At 52.6% G+C, this 18,295-nt stretch overlaps 1 protein-coding gene and 1 long non-coding RNA gene across 2 annotated transcripts in view; one reads left to right on the top strand and one right to left on the bottom strand.

The window, feature by feature from the left end:
* Nucleotides 1–18,295, top strand: part of LOC147030583 (uncharacterized) — a 104,909-nt gene that overhangs the window by 12,906 nt on the left and 73,708 nt on the right. The window lies entirely within an intron of this gene.
* LOC147030584 (uncharacterized) overlaps nucleotides 8,579–18,295 on the bottom strand; it is a 33,095-nt gene continuing 23,378 nt past the window's right edge. The window contains exons 2-3 of the mRNA XM_085874794.1: nucleotides 14,817–14,960; nucleotides 8,579–8,998 (exon numbers count right to left, since the gene is read on the bottom strand). Of these exons, the coding sequence (XP_085730920.1) occupies nucleotides 8,631–8,998; nucleotides 14,817–14,960 (512 nt within the window). The 3' untranslated portion in view covers nucleotides 8,579–8,630. The remainder of the gene's footprint in view (nucleotides 8,999–14,816; nucleotides 14,961–18,295) is intronic.

Genomic DNA, 18,295 nt, shown 5'->3' with positions numbered 1-18,295 from the left:
CCCTCTTCCTTCTCCCCCTTCCCCCCTCTTCCTTCTCCCCCTTCCCCCTCTTCCTTCTCCCCCTTCCCCCTCTTCCTTCTCCCCTTCCCCCCTCTTCCTTCTCCCCCTTCCCCCTCTTCCTTCTCCCCCTTCCCCCTCTTCCTTCTCCCCCTTCCCCCTCTTCCTTCTCCCCCCTTCTTCCCCCTCTTCCTTCTCCCCCCTTCCCCCTCTTCCTTCTCCCCCTTCCCCCCTCTTCCTTCTCCCCCTTCCCCTCTTCCCCTCTTCTTCCTTCTCCCCTCTTCCTTCTCCCCCTTCCCCCTCTTCCTTCTCCCCTTCCCCCTCTTCCTTCTCCCCCTCTTCCCTCCCCTCTTCCCTTCCCCCCCTTCCCCTCTTCTTCCCCCTCTTTCTTTCTCCCACCCCTCAACTTTCTTCTCCCCCTTTTCCCCCTCTTCCTTCTCCCCTCTTCCTTCTCCCCCCCTTCCCCCTCTTCCTTCTCCCCCTTCCCCCTCTTCCTTCTCCCCCTTCCCCCTCTTCCTTCTCCCCTTCCCCCTCTTCCTTCTCCCCCCCTTCCCCCTCTTCCTTCTCCCCCTCTTCCTTCTCCCCCTCTTCCCCCTCTTTCCTTCTCCCACCTCTTCCTTCCTTCTCCCCCTCTTCCTTCTCCCCCTTCCCCCCTCTTCCTTCTCCCCCTTCCCCCTCTTCCTTCTCCCCCTTCCCCTCTTCCTTCTCCCCCTTCCCCCCTCTTCCTTCTCCCCTCTTCCCCCTCTTCCTTCTCCCCCTTCCCCCTCTTCCTTCTCCCCCTTCCCCCCTCTTCCTTCTCCCCCCTTCCCCTCTTCCTTCTCCCCCCTTCCCCCTCTTCCTTCTCCCCCTTCCCCCTCTTCCTTCTCCCCCTTCCCCCTCTTCCTTCTCCCCCCTTCCCCCTCTTCCTTCTCCCCCTTCCCCCTCTTCCTTCTCCCCCTTCCCCCTCTTCCTTCTCCCCCTTCCCCCTCTTCCTTCTCCCCCTTCCCCCCTCTTCCTTCTCCCCCTTCCCCCTCTTTCCTTCTCCCCTCTTCCCTTCTCCCCTTCCTTCTCCCCCTTCCCCCCTCTTCCTTCCCCCCCTCTTCCTTCCCCCCTCTCCTCTTCCCTTCACCCCTCTTCCCCCTCTTTCTTTCTCCCACCCCTCAACTTTCTTCTCCCCCTTTTCCCCCTCTTCCTTCTCCCCCTTCCCCCTCTTCCTTCTCCCCCTTCCCCCTCTTCCTTCTCCCCCTTCCCCCTCTCCTTCCCCCCTCTTTCTTTCTCCCACCCCTCAACTTTCTTCTCCCCTCTTCCTTCTCCCCCCTTCCCCCTCTTCCTTCTCCCCCATTACCCCCTCTTCCTTCTCCCCCTTCCCCCTCTTCCTTCTCCCCCATTCCCCCTCTTCCTTCTCCCCTTCCCCCTCTTCCTTCTCCCCCTTCCCCCCTCTTCCTTCTCCCCCTTCCCCCTCTTCCCCCCTCTTCCTTCTCCCCCCTTCCCCTCTTCCTTCTCCCCTTCCCCCTCTTCCTTCTCCCCCTTCCCCCTCTTCCTTCTCCCCCCTTCCCCCTCTTCCTTCTCCCCCTTCCCCCTCTTCCTTCTCCCCCCTTCCCCCTCTTCCTTCTCCCCCTTCCCCCTCTTCCTTCTCCCCCTTCCCCCTCTTCCTTCTCCCCCCTTTCCCCCCTCTTCCTTTCTCCCCTCTTCCTTCTCCCCCTTCCCCCTCTTCCTTCTCCCCCTTCCCCTCTTCCTTCTCCCCTCCCCTCTTCCCCCTTCCTTCCCCCCTCTTCCCTTCCCCCTCTTCCTTCTCCCCTCTTCCCCCTCTTCCTTCTCCCCCCCTCAACTCTTCTTCTCCCCCTCTTCCCCCCTCTTCCTTCTCCCCCCTTCCCCCTCTTCCTTCTCCCCTCTTCTCCTTCTCCCCCTTCCCCTCTTCCTTCTCCCCCTTCCCCCTCTTCCTTCTCCCCCTTCCCCCTTCTCCCCTCTTCCTTCTCCCCCCTTCCCCCCCCTCTTCCTTCTCCCCCTTCCCCTCTTCCTTCTCCCCCTTCCCCCCTCTTCCTTCTCCCCCCATTACCCCCTCTTCCTTCTCCCCCTTCCCCCTCTTCCTTCTCCCCCCCTTCCCCCTCTTCCTTCTCCCCTTCCCCCTTCCCCCTCTTCCTTCTCCCCCTTCCCCCTCTTCCTTCTCCCCCTTCCCCCTCTTCCTTCTCCCCCTTCCCCCCTCTTCCTTCTCCCCTTCCCCCTCTTCCTTCTCCCCCCTTCCCCCTCTTCCTTCTCCCCCCTTCCCCCTCTTCCTTCTCCCCCCTTCCCCTCTTCCTTCTCCCCCTTCCCCCCTCTTCCTTCTCCCCCTTCCCCCTCTTCCTTCTCCCCCCCCTTTTCCCCTCTTCCTTCTCCCCCTTCCCTTCCCCCTCTTCCCTTCCCCCTCTTTCTTTCTCCCACCCCTCAACTTTCTTCTCCCCCTCTTCCCCCCTCTTCCTTCTCCCCTCTTCCTTCTCCCCTCTTCCTTCTCCCCCCATTACCCCCTCTTCCTTCTCCCCTTCCCCCTCTTCCTTCTCCCCCCTTCCCCCCTCTTCCTTCTCCCCCCTTCCCCCTCTTCCCTCCCCCTCTTCCTTCTCCCCCTCTTCCCCCCTCTTCCTTCTCCCCCTTCCCCCTCTTCCTTCTCCCCCTTCCCCTCTTCCTTCTCCCCCTTCCCCCCTCTTCCTTCTCCCCCCTTCCCCCTCTTCCTTCTCCCCCCTTCCCCCTCTTCCTTCTCCCCTTCCCCCTCTTCCTTCTCCCCCTTCCCCCTCTTCCTTCTCCCCCCTTCCTTCTCCCCCCCCCCTTCTCCCCTTCTCCCCTCTTCCTTCTCCCCCTTCCCTTCCTTCCCCCCCTTCCCCCTCTACTCCCCCCCTTCCCCCTTCCTTCCCCCCCTCTTCCTTCACCCCCTCTTCCCCCCCTCTTTCTTTCTCCCACCCTCAACTTTCTTCTCCCCCTTTCCCCCTCTTCCTTCTCCCCCCTTCCCCCTCTTCCTTCTCCCCTCTTCCTTCTCCCCCTTCCCCCTCTTCCTTCTCCCCTCTTCCTTCTCCCCCCTCTTCCTTCTCCCCCTTCCTCCCCCTCTTCCTTCTCCCCATTACCCCTCTTCCTTCTCCCCCTTCCCCCCTCTTCCTTCTCCCCCATTTCCCCCTCTTCCTTCTCCCCCTTTCCCCCCACTTCTTCTCCCCCTTCCCCCTCTTCCTTCTCCCCTTCCCCCTCTTCCTTCTCCCCCCTTCCCCCTCTTCCTTCTCCCCCTTCCCCCCTCTTCCTTCTCCCCCCCTTCCCCCTCTTCCTTCTCCCCCCTTCCCCCCACTTCTTTCTCCCCTCTTCCTTCTCCCCCTTCTCCCTCTTCCTTCTCCCCCTTTCCCCCTCTTCCTTCTCCCCCTTCTTTCTCCCCTCTTCCTTCTCCCCCCTTCCCCCTCTTCCTTCTCCCCCTTCCCCCTCTTCCTTCTCCCCCTTCCTCCCTCTTCCTCCCCCTCTTCCCTTCCCCCTTCCCTTCCCCCTTCCCTTCCCCCCTCTTCCTTCACCCCCTCTTCCCCCCTCTTTCTTTCTCCCACCCCTCAACTTTCTTCTCCCCCTTTTCCCCCTCTTCCTTCTCCCCCCATTACCCCCTCTTCCTTCTCCCCCATTACCCCCTCTTCCTTCTCCCCCATTACCCCCTCTTCCTTCTCCCCCTTCCTTCTCCCTCTCTTCCTTCTCCCCCCTTCCCCCCTTTCCCCCCTCTTCCTTCTCCCCCTTCCCCCTCTTCCTTCTCCCCCTTCCCCCTCTTCCTTCTCCCCCCTTCCTTCTCTTCCTTCTCCCCCCTTCCCCCTCTTCCTTCTCCCCCTTCCCCCTCTTCCTTCCCCCTCTTCCCCCCTCGTCCTTCCTTCTCTTCCCCTCCTTCCTCTTCTCCCCCCCTCTTCCTTCCTTCTCCTCCTTCCCCCTCTTCCTTCTCCCCCTTCCCCCCTCCCTCCCCTCTTCCTCTTCCTCTCCCCCCCCATCCTCTTCTCCCCCCATCCTCTTCTCCCCCCATCCTCTTCTCCCCCCTCTTCCTCTTCTCCCCCTCTTCCTCTTCTCCCCCCCTCTTCCTCTTCCTCTCCCCCCTCTTCCTTCTCCCCCTTTCCCCCCTCTCCCCTCTTCCTTCTCCCCCTTCCCCCTCTTCCTTCTCCCCCTTCCCCTCTTCCTTCTCCCCCTTCCTCCCTCTTCCCCTCTTCCTTCCCCCCTTCCCTTCCCCCCTCTTCCCTCCCCCCTCTTCCTCTTCCCCCTCTTCCTTCTCCCCTCTTTCTTTCTCCCACCCCCCTCTTCCTTCTCCCCCTCTTCCCCCTCTTCCTTCTCCCCCATTACCCCCTCTTCCTTCTCCCCATTACCCCTCTTCCTTCTCCCCCATTCCCCTCTTCCTTCTCCCCTTCCCCCTCTTCCTTCCCCCCCCTTCCTTCTCCCCTCTTCCTTCTCCCCCCTTCCCCCCTCTTCCTTCTCCCCCCTTCCCCCTCTTCCTTCTCCCCCTTCCCCCTCTTCCTTCTCCCCCCTTCCCCCTCTTCCTTCTCCCCCTTCCCCCCTCTTCCTTCTCCCCCTTACCCTCTTCCTTCTCCCCCTTCCCCCTCTTCCTTCTCCCCCTTCCCCCTCTTCCTTCTCCCCCTTCCCCCCTCTTCCTTCTCCCCCTTTCCCCCTCTTCCTTCTCCCCCCTTCCCCCCTCTTCCTTCTCCCCCTTCCCCCTCTTCCTTCTCCCCCTTCCCCCTCTTCCTTCTCCCCCTTCCCCCTCTTCCTTCTCCCCCTTCCCCCTCTTCCTTCTCCCCTTCCTTCTCCCCCTTCTCCCTCTTCCTTCTCCCCCTTACCTCTTCCTTCTCCCCCTTCCCCCCTCTTCCTTCTCCCCCCCTTCCCCCTCTTCCTTCTCCCCCCTTCCCCCTCTTCCTTCTCCCCCTTCCCCCTCTTCCTTCTCCCCCTCCTCCCTCTACCCCTCTTCCTTCTCCCCCTTCCTTCTCCCCCTTCCCCCCTCTTCCTTCTCCCCCCTTTCCTTCTCCTTCTCCCCTTCCCCTCTTCCTTCTCCCCTCTTCCCCCTCTTCCTTCTCCCCCTTCCCCTCTTCCTTCTCCCCCCTTCCCCCCTCTTCCTTCTCCCCCTCCCCCCTTTCCCCCCTCTTCCTTCTCCCCCTTCCCCCTCTTCCTTCTCCTCCTTCCCCTCTTCCTTCTCCCCCTTCCCCCCTCTTCCTTCTCCTCCTTCCCCTCTTCCTTCTCCCCCTTCCCCCCTCTTCCTTCTCCCCCTTCCCCCTCTTCCTTCTCCTCCTTCCCCTCTCGTCCTTCTCCCCCTTCCTTCTCTTCCTCTTCCCCTCATCCTTCTTCCTTCTCCCCCCTCCTCTTCTCCTCCTTCCCCTCTTCTCCCCTTCTTCCTCTTCTCCCCCCTCTTCCTCTTCTCCCCCTCTTCCTCTTCTCCCCTCATCCTTCTTCCTTCTCCCCCCTTTCTTCTCCTCCTTCCCCCTCTTCCCCCTCGTCCTTCTTCCTTCTCCTCCTTCCCCCTCTTCCCCCTCCCCCTTCTCCCCCTCTTCCTTCTCCCCCATTCCCCCTCTTCCTTCTCCCCCCTTCCTTCTCCCCCCCTTCCCTCTCTTCCTTCTCCCCCCTTCCCCCTCCCTCCCCCTCTTCCTTCTCCCCCTTCCCCCTCTTCCTTCTCCTCCTTCCCCTCTTCCTTCTCCCCCTTCCCCCTCTTCCTCTCCCCTCTTCCTTCTTCCTCTCTCCCCCATCCTCTTCTCCCCCCCTTCCTCTTCTCTTCCCCCCATCCTTCTTCCTTCTCCCCCTCTTCCCTCTTCTTCCCCCTCTTCCTCTTCTCCCCCCTCTTCCTCTTCCTTCTCCCCCCCCTTCCTCTTCTCTCCCCTCTTCCTCTTCCTCTCCCCCCTCATCCTCTTCTCTCCCCCCTCGTCCTCTTCTCTCCCCCCTCGTCCTCTTCTCTCCCCCCTCTTCCTCTTCTCTCCCCCCTCTTCCTCTTCTCTCCCCCCTCTTCCTCTTCCTCTCCCCCTCGTCCTCTTCTCTCCCCTCGTCCTCTCCCCCCTCGTCCTCTTCTCTCCCCCCTCGTCCTCTTCTCTCCCCCCCTCTTCCTCCCCCACTCTTCCTCTCCCCCCTCTTCCTCTTCCCCCCTCTTCCTCTTCCCTCCTCTTCCTCTTCCCTCCTCTTCTTCTCTTCCTCTTCCCCCCTCTTCCCCCCTCTTCCTCTTCCCTCCTCTTCCTTCTCTTCCTTCTCTGCCTCTTCCCCCTCTTCCTCTTCCTCCCCCTTCTTCTCTTCCTCTTCCCCCTCTTCCTTCTCTTCCTCTTCCCCCTCTTCCTCTTCCCCTCCCCCTTCTTCTCTTCCTTCTCCCCCTTCCCCTTCTCCCCCTTCCCCCTCTTCCTTCTCTTCCTTCTCCCCCTTCCCCCTCTTCCTTCTCCCCCTACTTCTCTTCCTTCTCCCCCTTCCCCCTCTTCCTTCTCCCCCCTTTCCCCTCTTCCTTCTCCCCCTTCCCCCTCTTCCTTCTCCCCCTTCCCCTCTTCCTTCTCCCCCTTCCCCCCTCTTCCTTCTCCCCCCTTCTTCTCTTCCTTCTCCCCCTTCTTCTCTTCCTTCTCCCCCTCTTCCCCCTCTTCCTTCTCCCCCTTCCCCCTCTTCCTTCTCCCCCCTTTCCCCCACTTCTTTCTCCCCTCTTCCTTCTCCCCCTTCCCCCTCTTCCTTCTCCCCCTTCCCCCTCTTCCTTCTCCTCCTTCCCCTCTCTTCCTTCTCCCCCCTTCCCCCTCTTCCTTCTCCTCCTTCCCCTCTCTTCCTTCTCCCCCCTTCCCCCTTCCCCCTTCCCCCCATCCCCCTCTTCCTTCTCCCCCTTCCCCCTCTTCCTTCTCCTCCTTCCCCTCTCGTCCTTCTCCCCCTTCCTTCTCTTCCTCTTCCCCCTCATCCTTCTTCCTTCTCCCCCTTTCTTCTCCTCCTTCCCCCCTCTTCCCCCTCGTCCTTCTTCCTTCTCCTCCTTCCCCCCTCTTCCCCCTCTTCCTTCCTTCTCCCCCTTCCTTCTCCTCCTTCCCCCTCTTCCTTCTCCCCTTCCCCCTCCCTCCCCCCTTCCCCCTCCCTCCCCTCTTCCTCTTCCTCTCCCCCATCCTCTTCTCCCCCTCTTCCTCTTCTCCCCCCTCTTCCTCTTCTCCCCCCCTCTTCCTCTTCCTCTCCCCCCTCGTCCTCTTCTCTCTCCCCCCCTCGTCCTCTTCTCTCCCCTCCTCGTCCTCTTCTCTCCCCCCTCGTCCTCTTCTCTCCCCCCTCGTCCTCTTCTCTCCCCCCCTCTTCCTCTTCCCCCTCTTCCTCTTCCCCCTCTTCCTCTTCCCCCCTCTTCCTCTTCCCCCTCTTCCTCTTCCCCCTCTTCCTCTTCTCTCCCCCCTCTTCTCTTCCCCCTCTTCCTCTTCCCCCTCTTCCTCTTCCCCCTCTTCCTCTTCCTTCTCTTCTCTTCCCCCTCTTCCTTCTCTGCCTCTTCCCCCTCTTCCTCTTCCCCTCCCCCTTCCTCTTCCTTCTCTGCCTCTTCCCCCTCTTCCTTCTCTGCCTCTTCCCCCCTCTTCCTCTTCCCCTCCCCCTTCTTCTCTTCCTTCTCCCCCTTCCCTTCTCCCCCTTCCCCTCTTCCTTCTCCCCCTTCCCCCTCTTCCTTCTCCCCCTTCCCCTCTTCCCCCACTCCCTCTTCCTTCTCCCCCTTCCCCCTCTTCCCCCACTCCCTCTTCCTTCTCCCCCCTTCCCCCCTCTTCCTTCTCCCCCCTTCCCCCTCTTCCCTCTCCCCCTTCCCCTCTTCCCCCTTCCTTCTCCCCCTTCCCTCCCTCTCCCCCTTCCCCCTCCCTCTTCCCCCACTCCCTCCCTCTTCTCCCCTCCTCCCTCCCTCTTCCCCCTCCCTCTTCCCCTCCCTTCCCCCTCTTCCTCTTCCCCTCTCTTCCCCCTCCCTTCCCCCCTCTTCCTCTTCCTCCCCCTCTTCCTTCCCCTCCTCTTCCCCCTCCCTCTTCCCCCTCCCTTCCCCCTCTTCCTCTTCCCCTCTCTTCCCCCCTCTTCCTTCCCCTCTCCTCTTCCGAGCTTCCGCTGCCTCCTGCCTCTTCTCTCTTCCTCTCTCTCCCAACCCCCCTCCTTAATACACCCCCGTCAGCAAAGCAACGGGTTGTATTTGCTAGGATTCACTAAACTTCATATGTCAATGCCAATCATTCAAAGTGTACTATACTCCTTACAAAGAGCCTGTGCCTGCCAAAGCAAAGTAATAGTGAGTAGTTTACCATTGCCTTCCCAGCAGTCAGTCAGGGCAGGAATTTCTAAAATGAAATAAAAAATTCAGGGAAGCAGAAATAATTTGGCTGCTCACTCTTTGCAAACCACGCCGCCACCAACTCGTGTCTTCAACATCCACCAACCAGTGCTAACAGATGGGATGTCCAGTTTAACATCCACCAAATGTACGGCACACACATTTATGCATCGCCCTGCATGTGAAACTCCAGGATGGGAGTTTATAGCTGGGGAGATTAGAACTCAAGAGACAGTTCAAAGGTGAGTGTGCGCACCTCGAAGATAGCCCTCCAGCAACAATGCCACTCAAACAGCAAAAACACTCCACCCCCCCCCCCCCCACCTACTCGAGCACCCACCACTAACCATGAATCAAATACGAGTCCCGCTTCAAAACTGTCGTGGAAAATTTAATATGCAAATAACTTCGAAGGAATACGAACATTTCAACGTTGACTGTTTGAGATGAGTGCTGAAGCAACATTATTAATCGCAGAAACTAATTGTGCATTCATAGCATAAAAGTTCTCTCGTTCAAGCCTTCTTTCCTCTCTGTCCAACCTCCTCTCTTCTCGTTCGTGCATCATTTCCTCTTCCTCCCGTCTTCTCCTCTCTTCTCGGTTCTCCTCCTCACGCCGCCTCTGCTCTTCTCGGTTCTCCTCCTCACGTGCTTTCCTCTCCTCCTCGCGTCTCTGCCTCTCCTCTCGGTTCATTTCCATCTCTCTCGCATCCCATTCCAACTGCCTCTCCTGCATTTCCCGTAGCGCTCTCGTGAACTCCATCAAAGCACTCGATCGTTTCTTTTTCTGGTTTACTGCAACAAGCAACATGGGTTGATTACATCAACGCAATGAAACTGGTCGAATATATATATGAAAGAGAGATGTAGGGATGGTTTCACATGATAATTTCTTCTGACCATCCCTACCTTGTTTACATACTTTTTGGTAAACCATCCCAACATCCTTTGTATAAGGCTGATGTTGGCTTAACGGGACGGGAGGCTGGCTGAGCTGGCTTAAGATCTCTGGGTCTTGAGTTCAAGCCCCTGTCAAATCATTGATTTGTAACACCAGGTGGGTTGACTCAGCCTGTCATCCTTCTCAGGTTGGTGAAATGAGTACCATTTCACTGGTAGCAGGGGGCATTGCATCAGTGGCATTACTGTGCCCCCAGAAAATGATGCAGCCAAGCAGCCACAGGCTACATATGAATAAATAATAAAACCAATTTTTATATCAATATAAAATATATTAAAAAAAACATTTTCATTACTTATTTCTGTACTTTTAAAAATGTTTTTCCATTTTTACTCATCAATTTGACAAACTGCGTGCGTGCATGAGTGTGTGCAAACTTTATGGACGGAAGAAAGTTCCTACCCTACCCTCTCCACATGTTGCCAGCGATATAATTATTGTCTTAATATGATGACTGGAAGTTTACCCACCTGGGTCGAAGTTGCGCATTGCAGTGCCAAGAAAGTGTACAACCCCTTTCAAAATTTTCACCTTAAGTTGCCTCATAACCTGGAATTAAATTACATTAAATCAAACTTTTTCCACCTTCATTTACACATCGTAACCCACAACTTCCAAATGAAAAACAAATTCTACAAATTTCAGAATTTATTATAAATACAAAACTAGAATATCTTGGTTGGATAAGTGTCCACCCCCCTCATAACAGCAACTGTAAATTAGCTCAGGTGTATCTAATCACCTTCAAAATCACACACCAAGTTAATTAGCCTCCACCTGTGTAAAATTGTAATATTTCAGAGGATGATCCAGAACTGCAGGGTCTACCAGAGTGCTCAGTTCCTCAATGACGACCACAGGTGCTTGGTGTACCAACTCTGAAGTTGCAGCTTAAATCCGGGAGAATAGTACCATCCCAGCCTCGGCTGGATATTGGCAAGCTCAAGGATGAGAGGGTAGATGAGGAGCTTGCGAACAGGCTGAGTGGGGATTGGGTGGTCTGGCTGCTTTAGGAAATCCTGAAGACTTGTGGAGTGCCTTCAAGACCACCGTCCTTGATGTTGCCGGTGGATGTCTTGGAACCTACCGTCAGGTGAAGAACGACGTCAGGTGTCTCAAGGGACACCGGATACTATTAACCAGAGTTGCAGGGCCAGGCTTATTGGCAGAGCTGAGTTGTTCAGGGAACTTGCACGTAAAACTACATGTGCTGAGGGTGGACAAGGAGGCCTATGTGCGAGGCATCTGTGAGGGGGTAGAGCCACCTCTGGTCAAGTGATTCTCGTCCTGCTTACAAGGGAATTTGTGCATTGCTTTCCTCCAAGCCCTTCCCTCGGTGTACTGGAGTTATAGCGGAGGGTGGTGGGCTCTTGATAGAAGAGTCCGAAGTGAAGGCCCGCTGGGCCAGTTACTATTGCTGACCTTCCAACCAACTGTGATCCACCTTCATTTGTGGAAACAGGCTGTGGTGAACGAGTTGAAATTGGGTAAAACTCATGGGATTTGTGGCATCCATGCTGAACTTCGCAAGACTGGTGGAAATGCACTCATGTCATTGCATGCAGTTCTGTGCTCTGACGAAGAGGGGCCTTGTTGTCCCTCTCTGGAAAGGGAAGGGTGATCGCCAGGACCGCAACAACTACCGAGGGGTGACGCTGCTCTCAGTGCTGGGTAAGGTCTTTCCTCGGATAATTATTGATAGGGTTCGCTACCATCTGCTTGAGCACCAGCACCCAGAGCAGTCGGGCTTTATGCTAAAGAGGTCAACTATTGACCGTATCCTTGCTCTTCGAGTCCTCACCGAATGCAGACAAAAGTTTCGGCAGGGGCTGCAGGGTCTCCTGACACTGATTGTGCTCACCAGTCTGAAGTGAAGGCCCGCTGGGCCGGTTACTTTGAGCGGTTGTACCAGGCTGATCCACCAGCTGTCGAGTTGGACGTCAAGGGTGTTACAATCCCTGTTGCTGACCCTGCAATCAACTGTGGTCCACCTTCGCTTGTGGAAACTTGGGCTGCATTGAACTGGTTGAAACGGGGTAAAGCTCCAGGGATCTGTGGCATCCATGCTGAACTTCTCAAGGCTGGTGGAAATGCTGCACTCGTGTCATTGCATGCAGTTCTGCGCTCTGCCTGGAACACAGGCATCATCCCAACTGATTTGAAGAGGGGCCTTGTTGTCCCTCTCAGGAAAGGGAAGGGTGATCGCCAAAACTGCAACTACCGAGGGGTGACGCTGCTCTCAGTGCCGGGCAAGGTCTTTGCTCGGATATTCTTGATGGGGTTCGCCACCATCTGCTTGAGCACCAGCGTCCAGAGCAGTCAGGCTTTACACCAGAGGTCAACGATTGACCATATCCTTGCTCTTCGGGTCCTCACGGAACGCAGACGAGAGTTTCGGCAGGGGCTGCTTGCAGCCTATGTTGATCTCTGTAAAGCGTTCCATTCAGTGAATCAGGATGCCCTCTGGAGGATTCTTGGTCTTCGTGGGGTGCCACCAAAACAGATCGATCTGATGTCTGAACTCTACCCTGGTACTGAGTGCTGTGAAATGTGGTGGTACCATCTCTGACTTATTTCCAGTTGTTACTGGAGTTCGTCAGGGGTGTGTACTGGCCCCTACTCTTTTCAGCACTTGTATGGACTGGAGTCTCGGGAGGATATCGGAGAGATCAAGCTGCGGTGCATCGTTTGGGAATGTCAAGATCTCGGACCTTGATTTCGCAGATGATGCAGTCATCTTTGCGGAGACTTTAGGTATCCTTTTGGGGGTCCTCGAGGTGCTGAATGAGGAGTCGGAGCTGCTGGGATTATGGGTTTCTTGGGTCAAAACTAAGATCCAGGCTTTCAATGACATCTTGGATGCTGCTGTCCTGTCTGTGTCTGTTTGTGGTGAGGATGTTGAGGTCGTGGAGAGATTCACTTACCTTGGCAGTGATATTCATGTCTCTGCTGGCTGTGAGTCAGAGGGCAATAGACGTCTGGGTCGGGCCTGGGGAGTCATGGATTCACTGGATAATGGGGTGTGGGTGGCGCTGCCGGTACGACGAAATTCCGAGTCTTCAGGTCCTTGGTGCTTCCAGTCTTGCTCTCTGGATGCGAGCCTTGGACTCTGACAAAGTATCTGAAATGGAGACTTAATTCCTTTGGTACCAGGTCTCTTCGGAGAATCCTTGGCTATCGCTGGTCGGATTTTGTGTCCAACGAGCGGTTGCTGAGAGAGACTCGGATGAGATTTGTTACCTGCATAGTCCGTGAGCGTCAGCTGCGGCTGTATGTACATGTGGCTGGTTTTCCTGACGCTGATCCTGCTCACCAGATTCTCTCAGCGAGGGAGTCTCGTGAGTGGAGGAGGCCAATGGGCTGACCACGTGCCTCATGGTTGATCAGCATCTCAAGGAGATGGGGATGGGCCTGGCATCTGCCTGGGGGATGGCCAGACGGAGGCCCCTGGAGTACCGGTGGAAAGTGGATGCAGCGACGCGCTGTTCTGGCACATGCTCCCATACCTGACCTAACCTGCTTACAGCCTATGTTGATCTCTGTGAAGCGTTTGATTCAGTGAATCGGGATGCCCTCTGGAGAATTCTTGGTCTTTGTTGGGTGCCACCAAAACTGATCAATCTGATGTATGAACTATATTCTGGTACTGAGAATGCTGTGAGAGTTGGTGACACCATCTCTGACTTATTTCCAGTTTGCATTGGAGTTTGTCACGGGTGTGTACTGGCCCCCACACTTTTCAGCACTTGCATGGATTGGATTATGGGGAGGATGTCAGAGAGATCAATCTGCGGTGCATTGTTTGGGAATGTCAAGGTCTCTGACCTTGATTTCGCAGACGATGCAGTCATCATTGTGGAGACCCTGGATATCCTTTTGGGGGTCCTCAAGTCAGAGCCACTGGGATTACGGGTTTCCTGGGTCACAACTGAGATCTAAGCTTTCAATGACTTCTTGGATGCTGCTATCTTGTCTGTCCTGTTTGTAGTGAGGATGTTGAGGTCATGGAGAGATTCACTTACCGTGGCAGTGATATTCCTGTCTCCGCTGGCAGTGAGCCAGAGGTCAGTAGACATCTGGGTCGGGCCTGGGGGTCTCCGCAGGCAGTGAGCCAGAGGTCAATAGATGTCTGGGTCAGGCCTGGGTAGACATAGATTCACTGGATCATGGGGTGTGGTGCTGTCAGTTCTTGTGCAGGAGGATGAAAGTGTGATTCTTCAGGTCCTTGGTGCTTCCAGTCTTGCTCTCTGGATGTGAGACTTGGACTTTCACCAGGGATCTGAGATGGAGACAATTCTTTGGTGCCAGGTCTCTTCGGAGAATCCTTGGTGATCGCTGGTCGGACTTTGTCTCCCATGAGCGGCTGCTGAGAGACTCAAATGAGATTTGTTTCCTGCATAGTCTGTGAGCATCTCCTGCGGTTGTATGGACTTGTGGCTCATTTTCCTGACACTGATCGTGCTCACCAGATTCTCTCAGCGAGGGAGCCTCATGAGTGGAGGAGGCCAATGGCCTGACCACGTGCCTCGTGGTTGCAGCAAGTTGATCAGTGTCTCAAGCAGGTGGGGATGGGCCAGGCATCTGCCTGGGGGATGGCCAGATGGAGGCCCCTGGAGTACTGGTGGAAAGTGTACATAGCGACGCGCTGCTCTGGCTCATGCTCCCATACCTGACCAGACCTGCAGGTTTCTTCTGCTGAGTAGAGCATTTCACAGGAAAGACTCAAACATGAGCACCAAGGAGCTTTCAAAAGACCTCCGGGATAAAAACATTTCAAAGGCGTTGAATATTCCTTTGAGCACAGTCAAGACAATCATTAAGAAGTGGAAGGCATATGGTACCATCAAGACCCTGCCTAGATCAGGCCATCCATCTAAAATGGATGATCAAGCAAGGAGGAGAGTGATCAAAGAGGCCAATGGTAACCTTGAAAGAGCTACATGCCTTTACGGTAAAGACTGTTGACTGTGTGCATGTGACAACACTATCCCAAGCACTCCATAAGTCTGGCCTGTACATTTGGGTGGCAAGAAGGAAGCCATTACTCAAAAAAGCCCACCTTGTGTCCTGTTTCAGGTGTGCAAAAAACCACTCCTGAGATTATGAAGCCATGTGGAAAAAAAAAATGACGAAACCAAGATGGAACTTTTTGGTCTAAATGCAATACGTGATGTTTGGTGTAAACCCAACACAGCACATCACCCAAAGAACACCACACCTACTATGAAGCATGTTATTGGCAGCATCATGTTATGGGGATGTTTCTCATCAACAGGGACTGGGGCACTTTTCAGGATATAAGGGAAAATGGATGGAGCAAAATACAGAAAAATTCAGTAGGAAAACCTGCTGCCATCTGCAAGAAAGTTGAAATTGGGATGGAAGTTCACCTTTCAGCATGATAATGACCTGAAGCACACAGTCAAAGCTACACGAGAGTGGCTAAAGAACAAAATGATAATCAAAGGTTTAATAAGTGTTGGTGGATGCGAAATCCTCCAATTGGTATGTACTTTTTAGGTTGATAAATTTGCATGTTGGTAGGTGTTTTTAGAGGATTTGTGTTGTATTCAACTGATGGAGCCATTCTGACATAGGAAATCTCGTGACTTCCTTATGCATCATGAAGTAATATCAAAGGATTCTATTCACCTCTGTATTTTATCACATCCCATGATGGTATAGAAGACGGTGAAGCAGGAGATTCTCCATGGACCCCACCATTGCTGGGCCCAGCATCTTGGGAATCACCCGAATCGAAAACCATTGTAGTAACGTCAACCGGAGATTCAATATCTGCACAAAGAGATACACACAGATGGTTTCGTATAAAAGGAAAATGCATGTGAAGAAAAGGCTATTTGGCTCAACATGCCAATGATAATTATTTATTAACCGGATCTCGAGTGGCGCAACGGAAGCGCCATGCGTGACACACGACTGGGCGGATGTGTTGGAGAGCATTAAAAAAAACCCCAACTCTGAACAAGAAAAAGAGTAATCAGAGATTGCAGACCCTTGCCAGGACTTGTTTTGTGTGGTGTGTTGTGTCGTGTATTTTGTGTGATGCTTGTGTACTGGTGTGTTACATAATTAATAAGAGACAAAATTAGAACTGCCACTTTATAAATACTGGCAGTGACGACTGGTTCAGCCATTTCAGAGAAGATTTTTGAAGGTTTAAAAAAAATGCAATATGGTTGCCGAAAACATCACAGATGACGTCATGGAAAAAATTTTGTGGACCATTTTATCCATACATGACCCTGAAAATTTTTCATACTGATCAGATGTAGTGTTCTACATATGTAATTATGACATCATAACGAGGGCACCTATGTCACAGAAAAAATCACACTCATTCCCATGAGGAGTACTTGCTATGTCCCAAGTTTCAATTTTTCCTTGGTGCCATTTCAGATAAAGAGGTCCAAAGTTTTTCCAACATGGCTGCCAGACCATGTGACCTATGATGTCAGAATTATCATTAAAACATTCTACATGAGTGGCCACACCAATGGGTGAAAATTTCGTCTCAATCCGACAAGCGGTTGCGGAGAAAAACACAAAAGTTCTGTGCCGACAAACAAACGGACCCAAATGCAATACCCTCTCCTTCGGCGAGGTTAACAAAGGGTCATAGACCCCGAACAGAGAAAGCTCTGTGAAGTCTGTGCGGACACATCAGGCAGTCGGGGCGTTTCCTAACAAGATAAATGGCTACACCTTCTCCGAAAAGAGGCAGAGCCGTGCATTAAAGCGCAAAGCTAGGACGATGCTGCCTGTCTCAAAGGAAAGACAATAAGCAGCACAACAAAGAAAAAAATAAAATGAAATTTGGAATGCTGAGGGGGGGGGGAGGACGGCCTCCAATGCAGAACGCGCTCTGCATTTGAAGCGTCGGGGATGAGCAGTGGAGGAGACTGATTCATGAACTGATTGAGAAAGCCATGGATCTACGGAATACCACACTAATCATGCAGCAGTTGGAAGAAAAGATCAGAATACCAGGAGTGAAGATACGACACGGGATCTTCCAAGGAGACGCCTTTCCTCCCTCCTGGTTTGCCTTCTTTCTCCACAAAGTAACATCATTAATAAGCAAGGACACAGATACGCCACAACGACCAATAAAAGAATGTCCAAAGAAACAAGAAAGGTTACATCTACTTTGCATGGATGATTTAAACCCCTTGCACCGAACAAAGAAAAATTGGCAGAACAACTGACATTAGTGAAATGGTACTCTAACAACATCCAAATGGAATTTCACCTCGATAAATGTGCCAAATGCACACTCGTGCAAGGTAGACCAACAAAAACGGACAACATAAAAATCGCCCTAAATACAACACAGGAGTAAGACAACGAAGCATCTGATAAATACCTTTGAGGAGAAGAGGGCCACCAAATATGTCAAAAACAAATGTGCAAAACAATTACCAAAGAATACCTGCGTAGAACAAGGCTGATTCTGAAAACATAACTTTCTCCATGGAACAAAATCAAAGCCATAAACCATTTAGCAGTATCAGTATTCAAATACAGTGGTGGAATAATAAACTGGCTACAAACGGAAATCAATGAACTAGATATCAAAACAACGAAGCTCCTCAATATCCACAAAATGTTCTACAAGAATCGGAGCATCCTGAGAATGTAACTGCCGAGGAAAGAAGGAGGGGGCTGATGATACTCAATCAGAGTGATGACTGTAGGATTAGTAGCATATGTGAAAAGTTCAACAGATTGACAAATATAATTTGTACACAAGCATGAACCCAAAAAGCCAGGTATCTCTCACTCACCTTGCAAAAAACTTCCAAAACAGATGCAAATATGAGAGGGGGAGCACTCAGGAGAGTGCAAAACCTCCGCCGCCAATACTGCTGGGTCACTCAAGTGAACCTTATATCTTATTCATTAAATATGATGTCAACAGTGCTGAGAGTTATAGTTCTTTTCTACAACATATTTTTATTTGGGGGGGGGAGGGGGGGTTGGAAATCACTGAGAACATGTAAAAATGCAAAAAAAAAATCGAAATTTTGTTGAAAAAAAAGCTGTAAAATTTTTTTTCTCCAACAATTTTTTTTTGGGGGGGTGGAAATCACTTAAAACATGTAGAAATGCAAAAAAACTTTCTTTATTTTTGGGGGTAACAATTTTTGGGGGAGGGTTGGAAATCACTTAAAACATGTAAAAATGCAAAAAAAAATTTTTTTCTCAAACAATTTTTTGGGGGGGTGGAAATCACTTAAAATATGTAGAAATGCAAAAAAAATTTCCTCGAACAATTTTTCTTTGGGGGGGGTAACAATTTTTTTGGGGGAGTTGGAAATCACAAAACATGTAGAAATGCAAAAAAAAAAAAATTCTCTTTTTTGGGGGGGGGGGGTAACAATTTTTTGGGGGGTTGGAAATCACTTAAAACATGTAGAAATGCAAAAAAAAATTCTCAAACAATTTTTTTGGGGGGATAACAATTTTTTTTGGGGGGGTTGGAAATCACTTAAAACATGTTGAAATTAAAAAAAAAAATTCCGTATTTTTTTTTGGGGGGGGGGATAAAAAATCAAATTTGGGGGGGGGGTGGAAATCACTTAAAACATGAAGAAATGCAAAAAAAAAAAATTTTTTTTTCTCGAACAATTTTTTTTTGGGGGGGGGACCAAGTCCAAAATTTAATCGCATGATCCATGGACCATACCTAACCCCCCCACCGAGTTTCGTCGAAATCCGTCGAGGAGTTTTTCCGTAATACTGTTCACAAACAAACAAACAAACAAACAAACAAACAGAAAGGGGTGAAAACAGTAACCTCCATCCATCTTCGAAGATGGTGGAGGTTAACAAGATGTAATGCACCAAAACGAAACAACAACAAATACAACCCCAACGATTGCAAAAAAGACAAAAGAAAAATATAAAACGAAATATCAACAGATATACACCGACAACTGGGAAACGATAAAAGAGCAGGAAGGCATAAAAAAAAGAGTTGTACAGATTGTGTATCAAATAGACAAAGAAGGCTCATTGGAATGGTGAAGACGAGGACGTCTAAACTGGGATGGAGAACAAATCATAATAAATGCTCAACACCAAGGACACAACATGAATGGCTTTTA

Source organism: Eptatretus burgeri, chromosome 3 (assembly GCF_056783735.1).
Source record: "Eptatretus burgeri isolate ZD-2024b chromosome 3, Ebu_testis_v1, whole genome shotgun sequence".
NCBI classification, from domain to species: domain Eukaryota; kingdom Metazoa; phylum Chordata; class Myxini; order Myxiniformes; family Myxinidae; genus Eptatretus; species Eptatretus burgeri.
The sequence above is the reverse complement of the archived record's forward strand: the minus strand, read 5'-3'. Positions and strand labels throughout refer to the sequence as shown.